Raw genomic sequence first — 13,301 nt, 5'->3', positions numbered from 1 at the left:
CAGGCTGTGCAGCATGGGAGTGGTAGTCCAACACGTCTGGAAGGTGCTGTGGGAGAGAATATTCAAGGGGGGGGAACTCTCTATCTCGTTTTAACGATTGGGCGGGAGTAAATTTAGGTTTAGCCATCATCTCTGGAGCCCAACAATCCAAACCAACCCAGCTTATTTTCTGTCCACGATGAGTTCTGTCGTAATTTTGGGCTGATGTCTTCACAGCCTAAAGATTCGTTTCGTCTCTTCCCTAGTCGTTTTCCTTTTTTCTTTTCTTTTTTTTTAAAAAAAACCAAAATCGATTCCTTGCCAAAATAATAATAATAATAACAATAATAATATTAATAACCAACTAAAAACAACTCAAACAAAATGACAAAACGGCCCTCCAGAAAAAAAAGGGTGGAAGGGGAAAGAACGAAAATCAAACAAAACAAAAAGAAAGAAAGAAAATATATATATATATCCACGGGCAAAATCCAAACATGCACATGGAAAGGAAAAAAACGCAACGGTCCTAGAACCCCCGTTATGTACAAGGTGGCTGTGTTTTTTTCTACAGGTTCGCTGCCTTTCCAAGCTTTTAGTACCATCGCCAAGGGAAGACGTTCCTCCCCCCCGTTTTCCCAACGTGGAAATCCGGACGTCGGGGTGGAGAGTTTGAGAGATGATGCCCCACTTCCGGGTGGAGAGGAGAAGGAAGCCATCCAAGTTCTCGGACGAGATGGAGAGAAGAGCGGATTGAGGAAGCCCCCTCACAACGTCCTTCTCTGCTCTGGAAGATCGACTTCACCAGGAGTTGTGGTGTCGACACCATCTCTTGCCAGGGAAGGGGGTGGAGGTCCAGAGTTTACCTTCCACCCTTCCCAAGCTTCCTTGGCTCTTTGTTTTTCCCCAGGTTTTGGAAGTATCTGAGATGGTTCTCCTTGGCGCGCGCTCTTCGGGAAATGCCCTTGGCCAACCCCATCCCCTGTTGGGAGGGTGCAGGAAATCTTGGTTCACCTCTCCTTTCTCCGCTTGAGTGTGTGCAAAAATGTAGGCTCTCTCTCTCTCTCTCTCTCTCTCTCACACACACACACACACATGCACCTTGGGTGCAAGTACCACTTGACATTCGACAAGGCGCAAAGTCACCTCTTCGGATTCTCTTCCGCCCCTCATTTTTCCGGACCGGGAGGGTGATGTACAACAGCCCAGAAGTGATGGAGAAAGATCAAGAGGGACTTGGAGATTCTCCCACCACCACCAGCCCAGGAAGTGATGGAGATCTGCTCAGGGTGCCAAGGCTGGGACGCTCTGTGCCAGTCCTAAATCGGATGCCTAATCGGACTTCCTGCTTTCCCCCGCCCCGCCCCCCCCTTCTAAGTCTTCTCTTCTCGGTCTGTTTTCCGCCGCGTTATGTTTCGGGGTTTGATTTTGAGCGAAAGTTCCCATAAGGCCTCCTCGGCCAGATGGTCGCTGAAGTCGTTGAAGAAGGAAATGATGTCATCGTTGCGTTTGATGTCATAATGCCTGCAAAGATCAGAGAGAAAGGGGCAGTTTAGACCGGAACAGATCCAATTAAGGGGTGAACCCCTTAATCCCAAAGGTGCTTTTTTTTCCAAGAGGCAACTGGATTATCTTGAGTTTTTCTTGGAAGTCGTTTCGCTTCTCATCCGAGAAGCTTCTTCAGCTCTGAAGAAGACGCGGAATGGAAGGATTTATACTCCTTGCAGACAACTGGTCATTTGCATTCTTTCGGAGAGTCATTGAGGCCACTTGGAGGTTTCTCTGCGTCCTGAGGGTCACCTGAATAGCGCAAATGGGTGCGGAGCGTTCTACAACACAATCCTTTCAGCAATTTCAAGAAGGCGCCACACCCATTTGCGCTATTCAGGTGACCCTCAGGACACAGACAAAACTCCAAGTGGTCTCAACGACTCTCTAAAAAGAATGCAAATGACCATAAATCCTTCCATTCTCCCAAGTTTCTAGGATGAGAAGCGAAACGCCTTCCGAGAAAAACCAGAATGTCCAGCTGTCTCTTGGGGGGGGAAAAAAAGCACCTTTGGGACCACCATGACTTGATGGCTGACTGAGAATCTCCAGAGAAGGATCTCTCCTTCAGCACGGTCAACCCAAAACATGGGCACGGGGAACGCGAAGCCAAGGGAGAAGAAGAGGGAGCCCCCTTACACTTGCTGGAAGCGTCTCATGTTGTCCAGAATGTTGAACTGTTGCCATCGCTTGGAGAAGTTGACTTTGCCATCGATGTAGTCGGGGTTTCCCAGGTGCACGAAAGTCAGGTCTTGCAGGATCAGGCCCCTGGAGGAGGAGAGAAGGGAAAAGGAAGAGCTTCCAATTCAAACAAATATAAGACAGGGTCTTATTTTCAGGGAAACACGGTTATCTATCTATCTATCTATCTATCTATCTATCTATCTATCTATCTATCTATCTATCTGCCTGCCTACCTACTTACCTACCTACCTACCTACCTATCTCTATCTCTATCTCTCTCCACTGTTTCCCCCAAAATAAAACATCCTCTGATAATAAACCCAATCGGGCTTTTGAGCGCATGGCAATAAGGCCAAGCGCTTATTTCAAGGTTCAAGAAAATATAAGACAGGGTCTTATTTTCGGGAAAACACAGTCTCTATCTATCTATCTATCTATCTATCTAAACATTCTATCTAAACATTAGGACTAATTTCTTGATGACCGTGTAGCTCTTAACAAATCCGACTGCTAAAGATGAGTTACAATATATTAAGAGTTGACATATACAGCTATGCCTTCCCTCTGGTCGATCTCATAGACCTAGCTACCTCATTTAGTGACCGTTTGCTATTATGACCCTGATGAGAAAAAGTTAACTTTTTCGACCAATCTTTGCTTTTACAACTTTCACGGGTCTGTAAAGCAAAGCGGAAGTAAGATGGTGCTATTGCAAGGTTTCCACTCAGCAACCACTTCGCTTAATGACCAGGTTGGCCGTCTCAATGGTTAGGTGAGGTTGAACACGTTGTGATCTTCTCCAAAGAGAAGGATAAAAGAAAGGTTGTGACGCTACTCACAGGTAAGGAATACAAGGCGGTTCGACCTCAGCGAGGGCAGCTCGGTAAGCGCGGAAGGACGACGAGCTGTCAATTAGGGTGCAATACTCTGCCAAGCCCTAGGAAAAAGAAAGGAAGAAAAGTATAGATGGTCCTTGACTTGTTTAGCAACCGTTTGAAGTCAGAACTCGGCTGGGCCTCCGCCAAGGTCTTCTCCTCCGTCACGAGGGCCGATTTCCATGGACGTTATTTTTGTAAGCTGCCCAGACTCACTGAGAGTGAGTGAGTTAAAATTAAACTTCCAATTATTGTTACTTTGGTCATCTTAACTTTGGATCTGGTGAGGTGGGCTAACTTGGAAAAACTTTGGTGTGATATCATCAAACTCTTTATTATTCTCTCTCTTTCTCTCACATAGAGAGGGAGAGAGAGAAAGAGGGAGAGAGAAAGAGAAAGAGGGGGGAGAGAAAGAGATAGAGAAAGAGAGAGAGAATGAGAGAAAGGGGGAGAGAGAGAGAAAGAAAGAGAGAGAAGGGGGAGAAAGAGTGGGAGAGAAAGAGAAAGAGAAAGAAAGAGGGGGAGAGAGAGAGAGGGAAAGAGAGAGAAAGAGAAAGAGGGAAAGAAAGAGAGAGAGGGAAAGAGAGAGAGGAGAGAGAAAAGGGAAGAGAGAGGGTGTGTGTGTGGGGGGGGAGGAATATGGATATGAAATACAGGTAGTCCTTGACTTACAACAGTTCATTTAGTGACTGTCCAAAATGACAGTGGCACTGAAAAAAGTGGCTGTTTCCACACCACCGTCGTGGGCCAAAACTCCCTTAACAGAGGTCTCACTTAGTGATGGAAATTTTGGCCTCGTTTGTGGTCGTCAAGTCGAGCGCCAACCCACCTCGGAGGTCTGTTTCTGCCACTCGAGACGCCGAATGGGGGCCGAATCCAGTGCAGACAGGATGGCCAAGTAGGAGTTGAAGTTGTTGAGTTTCCGTAAGTGCTGCGGCGAAAAAAGGGAAAGAAATATCGGAGGACTGCTAGGGTGTCAGCCCGAGTTCCTTCTCTCCATTAGATCGAACGTCCTTCGTTTTGTTCGAGAAGTCAAAACGATTCCCCAGCAATGTTTTTAGCCATGATGGCGAACTTATGGCATGCGTGCCACAGGTGGCACACATAGCGGTATTGGTGGGCACGCCAGCTCAGCTCTGGCACACATGTGCATGCTGGCCAGCTGATTTTCGGGCCTTCTGGGCCCACCGTAAGTAGGGAAACAGGCTGTTTCCTGCCTCCAGAGGGCCTCTGGGAGTGGTAGGGAAGGCTGTTTTTGCCCTCCCCAGACTCCTAGAAAGGCTCTGGAACCTGGGGAGAGAGAAAAACGGGCCTACTGGGCCCACCGGACCACTGCGAGCCAGGAGCGGGGTGTGTGTGTCACGCGTGCATGTATGGGGGCGGGACGCATAGAATTATGGGTGTGAGCACTTGCACATGCAACCCCCCCACCCCCGCGCTCGCCTCGCTCCTGGCACGCGATGGCAAAAAGGTTAGCCATCACTGGTTTTTAGTCTGTCTGTCTTTCTGCCACCCTGCCCCTCTAAGGCAGCTCTCCAGCTTGTCCTAACCCAGGCCTGGTCCGGTTCCTTGAACTGGGTGTCTGCCAGTCTCCCGGCCCTCCCCAGCTGAGCCTTTTACCTTCATGATTTTGATAAATTTCAACAACAGCCTCTCTCGGTCTTGAGACTTTTCCTGCTGCATGATTATCGAGCGGACCCTGTGGGTTAGAAAAAAAGAAGGGAGACCCAACAAGGCATGGAAACTTCAGGTTGTTTCTTAGATCAGGTGAAACCGATTCCGTTTTTAAAATAAAATAAAATAAAATAAAAATAAATAAAATAAAATAAAATAAAATAAATAAAATAAAAATAAAATAAAATAAAATAAAATAAAATAATAAAATAAAATAAAATAAAATAAAATAAAATAAAATAAAATAAAATAAAATAATAAAATAAAATAAAATAAAATAAAATAAAATAAAATAAAATAAAATAAAATAAAATAAAATAAAATGTTTGCTGGGGTGCCCAGGTTCTGTTAGTCCTAGCTGCCCCCTGGATAGAAGATTCATTTCTCTCTTCAGTTTCTTCTCAGAGACGGTCTTTATTTTGCCTGGTGGGATGTTTCAAAGCAAAGTTTCCATCTATCTATCTATCTATCTATCTATCTATCTATCTATCTATCTATTTATCTATCTATCTATCTATTTATCTATCTATCATCTATCTCTCACACACACATCTATCTATCTCTCTTCTATCTCTCTATCTCTCTATCTATCATCTATCTTCTCTCTCTCTCTCTCTCTCATCTATCTTCTCTATCTTCTATCTATCTATCTACCTATCTATCATCTATCTATCCATCATCTATCTTCTCTCTCTCTCTCATCTATCTATCTATCATCTATCTTCTCTCTCTCTCATCTATCTATCTACATTCTCTCTATCTTCTATCTATCTATCTATCTATTTATCTATCTATCTATCTATCTATTTATCTATCTATCATCTATCTCTCACACACACATCTATCTATCTCTCTTCTATCTCTCTATCTCTCTATCTATCATCTATCCTCTCTCTCTCTCTCTCTCTCATCTATCTTCTCTATCTTCTATCTATCTATCTACCTATCTATCATCTATCTATCCATCATCTATCTTCTCTCTCTCTCTCATCTATCTATCTATCATCTATCTTCTCTCTCTCTCATCTATCTATCTACATTCTCTCTATCTTCTATCTATCTATCTATCATCTATCTTCTATCTATCTATCATCTATCTTCCCTCTCTCTCTCTCCCTCCCTCTCTCTCTCTGTATCCCACTTTCATTATTTTTACAAATGGCTCAAGGTGGCGGAGACATCCTACACAACTTCCGTGTCCTATTTTTCCCCCAAACAACAACAACCCTGTGAGGTGGGTTGGGCTGAGAGAGGAAGCATACTGGCTCAAAGCCCACCCAGATAGCCTCGGTGGCTAAGCGGGACTAGAACTCACCGTCTCCTGGTGATTGGCCCAAAGTCACCCAGTTTGCTTTCATAGCTAAGGCGGAACTAGAACTCACAACCTCCTGGTTGTGGCCTAAAGTCACCCAGCTGGCTTTCATGGCTGTAGGATAACACACCAGAACCATTTTTTTTTCTCTCTTACCAGTAAGACATATTATTAAAGTGCTCGGTGAACTGTGTCAAGTTGGGACTTTTCTCCTCATTTTGTTCCTTTGCCCAGAGTAATACTTCAGGGATCTGAAAAGGACGTGAGGACATGGGGGAAAAAAAATAGATTAATACTTTCATTAGTCCAGTATCAAATTTAGAGCTCTGGAAAATTCAAATCTGTCAGGTCCCAAAAAATCCAAAATGATCTGTGGAGTTGCTTCGGAGTCCTTTCTTTACTGCTGTTTGCCTACAGACACAATCTTGCCGGATTAAAGCAACTATCTGCGTAACTATAGCTATACTCTGTGAACTGCTAGTGAGTTTTTCTTTGCCCTCTTCCTCCCTACCAGACATTCCATGCTCCACTGCCTCTTTGTCCTCTGGGAAGCATTGCCTCCATCCTGGGACTCCGGACTACATTCCAGCACAAAATCTAAGCCTAAAAATGTAGAAAGTCTCCAAGATGGCACAACGGGCAACAGTAGGTAAATTTGAACAGGGAGTCATGCAGAGGTACAACGGGCGCTCGGAGAGAGGGGACTGTTTGGGCAGGAAAAACTGGAAATGATTCAGAGACTGGATAGTCCTTTGTTTGGAAAAGGAAGCATGCTGAAGATACGGGCATTGTGCAGAGATGCAACGGGCACCCTCCTTTGACTTGATAAAGTCCTTTAAAAAATAAAATAAAACAAAGAGAGGGCCCAGAAGTATGAATTCGGGACGGTTGCGACGATATCTTGGAGGTAACTTCCGCACGTCGTTTTCATACCTCAATTTTGTAAAACAGCTCTGCGTCGAGGAGAGTGAGCTGTTCTGAAATTTCGTGGCTGTGGAAATCGTGGAGGGTGCCAGGCCTGGAAAACAGAAACGACGAGAAAAGCAAAAAATGGATTTATTGAGAAGGGTCGCTATTTACCTTTCAAAAGGAGTAAAAACAAAATAAACAAAACCCACCATGAAATTATGGATTGAGCGTGACATTCATCATCCTGTCTATTGAGATTCTCAGCCATCCAGGTCACGGTAGTTCCAAAGGGGCTTTTTCAGGAGGCAACTGAAATTTCTTGTTTTTTTCTTTTGAAGACGTTTCCCTTCTCATCCGAAAAGCTTCTTCAGCTCTGACTGGATGGTGGGAGAAGGGAAGGATTTATACTCCTTGCAGACAGCTGGTCATTGGCATCCTTTTAGAAGGTCGTTGAGGCCACTTGGAGGTTTCTCTGTGTCCCAAGGATCACTGCAGGTAAAACTCCAAGTGGCCTCAATGACTCTCTAAAAGGATGCCAATGACCAGCTGTCTGCAAGGAGTATAAATCCTTCCCTTCCCCACAATCCAGTCAGAGCTGAAGAAGCTTCTCGGATGAGAAGGGAAATGTCTTCAAAAGAAAAAAACAAGAAATTTCAGTTGCCTCTTGAAAAAAACACCTTTGAGACATTCAATTTCCTGGTTATCTCATCTACTTGAATGTTGAAATAATTACAGGTGGTGTTATGACCAGAATTTCCATTGCTAAGCTATGTTAAGTGAGTTGCATCCAATTTTTAACCAACGTAGAGATGACCAAGAACAGGAAAGATTGAGAGATGAAAGTGGGGATGGACGACGGGAGGAGAAGAAAGAACAGCCAAAAGAGAGCCAAATAAGAGAACAAGACGAGAAAGCGTCGAGAGAAGGAGCAAGAGCAAAAGAAGTTAAAGAAAGAACAAAGGGACATAAGAACGACTTGATTGACAAAGCAAATAAATCAGTAAGAAACGGAAGAAGAAATAAAAATAATTTCCTTGGCTAGAAATGGACTCAATTCGGCAATTCGGCAAGAGGAAGGAAAATATTGAATAAATGAGGGAAGTTAAAATTAGAAATGATAGGCCTACGAGACGTTCCTATGAGAAAACAACACCCAAAACTTTTGAGGAAGGAAGAGTATTGATGGCAGAAATTGTAACAAACTACCCAAAAAAACAGAAACACTCTAGTCTGGCCGAGGCCCCGGAAACCGGTCCCGCCCGAGGCCGCCTGAGCGTCCCGATAGACCGGGCCGTCTGTCCGTCGCGGACACCCCCGGAGCCCGTCGCGGGCACCGTGGCGACGGCAGAGATCCCCGACAGAGGACCCCATAGTCCTCCTTCTCCTCCCTAGCGCTGAAAATATTGTTCTCAAAAATGTTGAAGGACCTCTGGCACGCTGAATCTGGACTGCACCTTCCTTAGCAAAGATTCTGGGTTTTTTTCCCCCTCTATGGTTCTGCCCTACGGAGAACCGTCCCCCGTCTCACCTGGCCGCCACCCATCGAGCCGCTAAAGGCTTGATGGAGTTGGTGTAACGCAGCATCTTCCTCTGGTCGACTTTGTCCAAGATATTTTTGCGCAAGACCCGGGCGAGGCTGAGTTCTCCGTTGCACACCAGACGGAAGACCAGCTCCATCAGTAGCTTCAGGATCTCTTCGGTCAGCTCTACCAAACTGGAAGGAAGGAAACCGATCCGGTGAAGGCTACGTTTCAGATCCACCCAGGAGTAGGTGGTGATGAGACGCCTTTGGGGGATCCCACCAAGGTGGGAACGCGAGTGGGGCCCTGGGCAGCTTTCTCTGATCTTAAACTAGATCTTCAAGGGTGCTAGTCCTCATGACTACAGGAGGAAATTCAACCGCCCACTAGCTACATCGACTGAAGGTTCGTATCCTCTACTAAGGGACATCTGTAACAAGTCACCGATCATATATTATGTACCAAGATGGGAGGCTCATTTGGGGCCCTGAGCAGCTTTCTCTGATCTTAAAGTAGATCTTCAAGGTGCTAGTCCTCATGGTTATAGGAGGAAATTCAACAGCTACATCTACCAAAGGTTCAGATCCACTAAAAGGCGTCTTAACAAGTCACAAACCATATACTTTGTTTATTTTTATAGGGCAGTAAAGTTTAATACAAGAATATATTTAGCATATTGATTCTTTGGGTGACCTAGAACTCAGGTCTGGTTCTAGCTGATTCTTCTTCTGCAGATCAAATCCCAGCACACACTCCCCCCGAAACATATTTAAACAAGAGTTTCTTCTTACCATAATTCATCCACCACTCGCACCAGGACGAAAAACGTATTCTTGCTGACGCGTTTCTTATTGTTGTCTGGACAGTGGCAAAACTTCTCATATGTTGGAAGGGGAGTTAAAGAAGTTAAACAACAGGTGGCGACAACTAGCCATCATGGCTGGTTTTAGAAGGATCGAAGCGGTCGATTCCTGAGTGGGAAAGACTTCCAGGAAGATCTCCCAAGGTTACACGGGCAAGTGAGACAACCGAATAGAAAGGGGTGTCCAACCTTGGCAACCTTAAAGTCTTACGGACTTCAACTCCCATAACTCTGCAGTCAGCATGCTGGCTGGGGAATACTGGAAGTCCACCCGTCTTAAAATTGCCCAGGTTTAGATACCTGGTTTAGAAGACAAGGATAAACCAGTTCCATATTGTCTGGGCTGCTCTAGTATTGGTATAGGGAGTCCTTGACTTACAACAATTCACTTCAGGACCGTTGAAAAAGTGACTTTTTTCAGACTTACGACCGTTGCATTGGACGTGGTAGGTATCATCCAATAAGGCAACATCCAGCATCGCGCGCTTCTCAAAGGGGGATCCAACCCCCCCCTATTTTTATCCCCGTCCCCCCTAAAAAGGATATCGGTATTGTAGCTTTTTTATAAGCTCTTCTGGGGAAATAAACGTTCGGTAAGTTGTTAAGAAGGCTTCGCAGTAGAGCACCAGATCTGGCCGACGGAGGAAGAAAAGAGAGAGAGAGAGAGAAAAAAAGAAATTAATTCATCTTCTGATCAAGCAGGTGTCCTCACCTTGGAGGTCTGGGGGCTTCACCTCTTCCACCCAGGATGAATTTTTAAGCCTCGTGACCGGCGATGGGTTTTCAATATTCTTACCACCGTTTCACCGCAGGCGCGCACCAGGGGTGGGTTCTACTTATCTTTTACTACCGCTTCGCATCGTGCCCGTGCGTGCGCTCTTCGCTTTTGATGACATCCGGGTCAGTGGGCGGAGCCTCCCGCTGGTTTTTACTACCGGCTCTATAGCATTCAATGCGCCCCACCACCCTTTGCACGCGTGCACGACCCCCTGCGATCCCCCCCCGTTTTTAGCACACGGTGGGCACGGTAGGCCCGTTTTTCACTCACCCCAGGCTCCAGAGCCTTTCTTGGAGCCTGGGGAGGGCAGAAACAGCCTTCCGCACCCTCCTGAGGCCGGAAACGGCCCGTTTGCTGACTTCTGGTGAAACCGGAAGTGCCGTTTTTAGCTCTCCCCAGGCTCCAGAGCCTTTCTAGGAGTTTGGAGAGTGTGAAAACGCTTCCACACACACACACACACCCTCCCGGAGGCCCTTCAGAGGCCGGAAATGGCCCATTTGCCAACTTCCAGTGGGCCCGGAAGGCCCAAAGAGCTAGGGCAATGCTCGTATGCCCATCGATATGGCCCCATGTGCCACCTGTGGCACGAGTGTCATAGCTTTGCCATCCTAGATCATAGAGTGATCTCTGCTACTGTTTCGCTCGAACCGAGATGAACCGGCTGAATAACACCTCTGAGGGTGACCCTAATGGGCCAGGAGCACCCAGAGAGATGAGATTTGAGCAAAGGGGAAGACTTTAGGCTAATCACTAGTCCCGCCTTAGGCATTAAAGGCAGCTGGGTAACTTTGTGCAACTTTTCAAGGTTCTCCTTCCAAAATCCATCCTTCAACCTTTCTGTGTCTCGACTGTAAAATCTAACTCTAGTTGTGAATGTGAGCCTTGCATCAGGGTTAACACATATTCCCTCCGCAGTACCTTTCACCGTCCCCTCCACAGTGGCGGTCTCCGTCGCGTGCACCAGAAGGATGTCTCCTGACCCACCGCGGACGTCGGGACCATCATCACCCTGCAGTGAGAGAGAAACCCCCACAAAGTCCCCATAAGAGATGATGCGCAAATTTCCTTTGGATGCCGTGATTGTGTGCTTCCTGACCAGATCTGCAAACCGCACAGCACCCATCTTCACCTCCTGTGAGGTCATTGAGGCCACTTGGAGATTGTCCTGCAGCAAACTTGAGGACACAAAGAAACCTCCAAGTGGCCTCAACGACTCTCTATAAAAGATGCAAATGACCAGCTGTCTGCAAGGAGTATAAATCCTTCCATTCCCCACCGTTCCCCACAATTTTGCAGGTTGTAGAGATCACTCCCCTCCGGCCGCTGTGGGTAACCCTGGGAGACAGCCTTGAGAGAGATATGCCTGGAATGTGCTTTTGTTTTTGGCTGCTGTGCTGCTTTGCCGTTTTCCAATCCCCTTGCTTATGGCAACTCGAGAGCAGGCCAGGGATGCTTTGTGAGTTGACAGCATCAACAATTAATCTAGTCTGGTTCCAAGCACAACCCGAAAGCAAGAAAACAACCCAAAAAGGAGAAGTCAGAACTTACTTCCTGTTTCAAGGTCAGCCTGGATATGATTTCGGTGTGGTTAACAAGGGACAATTCATCCACTTCCTCCTCCATCTGCAGGTTTTCCAAAGATTCCAGTGACTTCTGCGGTCTGGATGCACAAGACAAAAGTGGATGCACTGCATCAAGAGAAGGCCTATCATCGCAAGGTTTCTAGTTCTCAGTGTTTTGGAAGGAATTGGACGTAGATCAAAGGTTAGCCATGGATTCCGTCTAAAAATCTGGCCGTGTGTTTACTGGATTTCCCCAGAGAAAGCTTAAAAACTGGCGGATATTAGATGTTGTGTATGTATATGAAATAAGTATATACAATATATAGTCTTTAATTTAAAAATTTTACCCATAAAAAGTAACAGAAACTAAGGGAAGCAGGGAGGAAGGAAGAAGGAAGGAAGGAAGGGTGAGGAAGGAAGGAAGAAAGGGAGGGAGGGAGGGAGAGAAGAAGGAAGGAAGGATGGATGGATGGATAGAAGAAAGGAAGGAAGGATGGAAGGAAGATGGGGATGAAGGGAAAGGGAAGACAGAGGAGGGGAAGGAAGGAGGAAAAAAAGAAGAAAGGGTGCAGCAAAAGAAATTTAAAAAGTAAACAATTTCAATCCGTACTAAATGCAATTTAGCATCTCAATATTACAACCATAACATTATTTAAATTTTCATCCAAAGTTGAGCAAAACATTAAAAAGAAGCACCGTTGCAATTTGCATCAAATATTGGTTATATGATAACACTCTCAGCCTTTGCAGTGTCCCCTTTTTACGACTTTCTGACACACAAAGGGGAAGCCAGATTCACTTAACAACGGGGATACTTAATAGCTGCAAGAAAGGTCGTAAAACGGGGAAGAAGCTCACTTGACAATTGTCTCACTTAGCGATGGAAATGTTGGGCTCCGTTGCGGTCGTAAGTCGAGGACCACCTGTATTAAACCTCACCTTTCGCTCTCGTGTTTCTCCTTCCCTGGGCTCCCACTCAGTGACGTAGAATCTTTTGTGTGGTCATCCTTAATTATTGGGGTTTCCTGGGGAAAAAAAAGCGGGGAGACAGGAGGAAGGCTTGCATTATTAATTCAGAGACAGGAAGCCCTCGACTTACAACTGGTTCATTTAGTGGCCGTTCGAAGTTACGACGGCACCGGGGGGGAAAAAGTGACCTAGGACCCTTTTTCACACTTATAACCGTGGCAGCTTCCGTGTAAAGTCACGCGATCGAAATTCAGAGGCTTCGCAACTGGCATGGTACTTACGACGGTTTGCAGTGTCCCATAATGGCCTTTTGACCAGCAAACTCTGATTCTTTAACAATGCTGGCAACTGTGGTGATTCGCTTAACAACCGTGGCTAGAAAGGTCGTAAAACTGGGGATGGGGGGAGGAAGCTCATTTGACAAATGTCTCGCTTAACAACACAAATTTGGGGCTCCGTTGTGGTGGTAAGTTGAGGACTATCTCTAGTCTCGGGGTCTCCATGTAGCGGAAGAGGTTGGTCCTCGCCTTTTAAAGAGTTCCAGGTTGAGAAACATTGCATTTAATACTTGTCACCATTCTCAAAATGGAACCGAAGGCAAATCAGGTTTTTTTTAAAGAAATACGCAG

At 45.9% G+C, this 13,301-nt stretch overlaps 1 protein-coding gene across 5 annotated transcripts in view; it reads right to left on the bottom strand.

Moving 5' to 3' along the window:
* Positions 1–297: 297 nt before the first annotated feature.
* The window catches only part of RAPGEF1 (Rap guanine nucleotide exchange factor 1), a 56,207-nt gene continuing 43,203 nt past the window's right edge, over positions 298–13,301 (bottom strand). For all 5 annotated transcript variants that reach the window (XM_060684611.2, XM_060684614.2, XM_060684615.2 and 2 more), the window contains 13 exons: positions 12,643–12,728; positions 11,690–11,801; positions 11,060–11,150; positions 9,910–9,994; positions 9,293–9,385; positions 8,510–8,695; positions 7,006–7,090; positions 6,229–6,323; positions 4,707–4,785; positions 3,916–4,017; positions 3,051–3,148; positions 2,167–2,295; positions 298–1,503 (listed from right to left, as the gene is read on the bottom strand). In XM_060684611.2, coding sequence (XP_060540594.2) covers positions 1,353–1,503; positions 2,167–2,295; positions 3,051–3,148; positions 3,916–4,017; positions 4,707–4,785; positions 6,229–6,323; positions 7,006–7,090; positions 8,510–8,695; positions 9,293–9,385; positions 9,910–9,994; positions 11,060–11,150; positions 11,690–11,801; positions 12,643–12,728 — 1,392 coding nt within the window. In that variant the 3' untranslated portion in view covers positions 298–1,352. The remainder of the gene's footprint in view (positions 1,504–2,166; positions 2,296–3,050; positions 3,149–3,915; positions 4,018–4,706; positions 4,786–6,228; positions 6,324–7,005; positions 7,091–8,509; positions 8,696–9,292; positions 9,386–9,909; positions 9,995–11,059; positions 11,151–11,689; positions 11,802–12,642; positions 12,729–13,301) is intronic.

Source organism: Pantherophis guttatus, chromosome 16 (genome assembly GCF_059756535.1).
Source record: "Pantherophis guttatus breed Tessera chromosome 16, ASM5975653v1, whole genome shotgun sequence".
Taxonomy (NCBI): domain Eukaryota; kingdom Metazoa; phylum Chordata; class Lepidosauria; order Squamata; family Colubridae; genus Pantherophis; species Pantherophis guttatus.
Note: the sequence above shows the minus strand (reverse complement) of the source record. Positions and strands in the feature narration are given on the sequence as shown.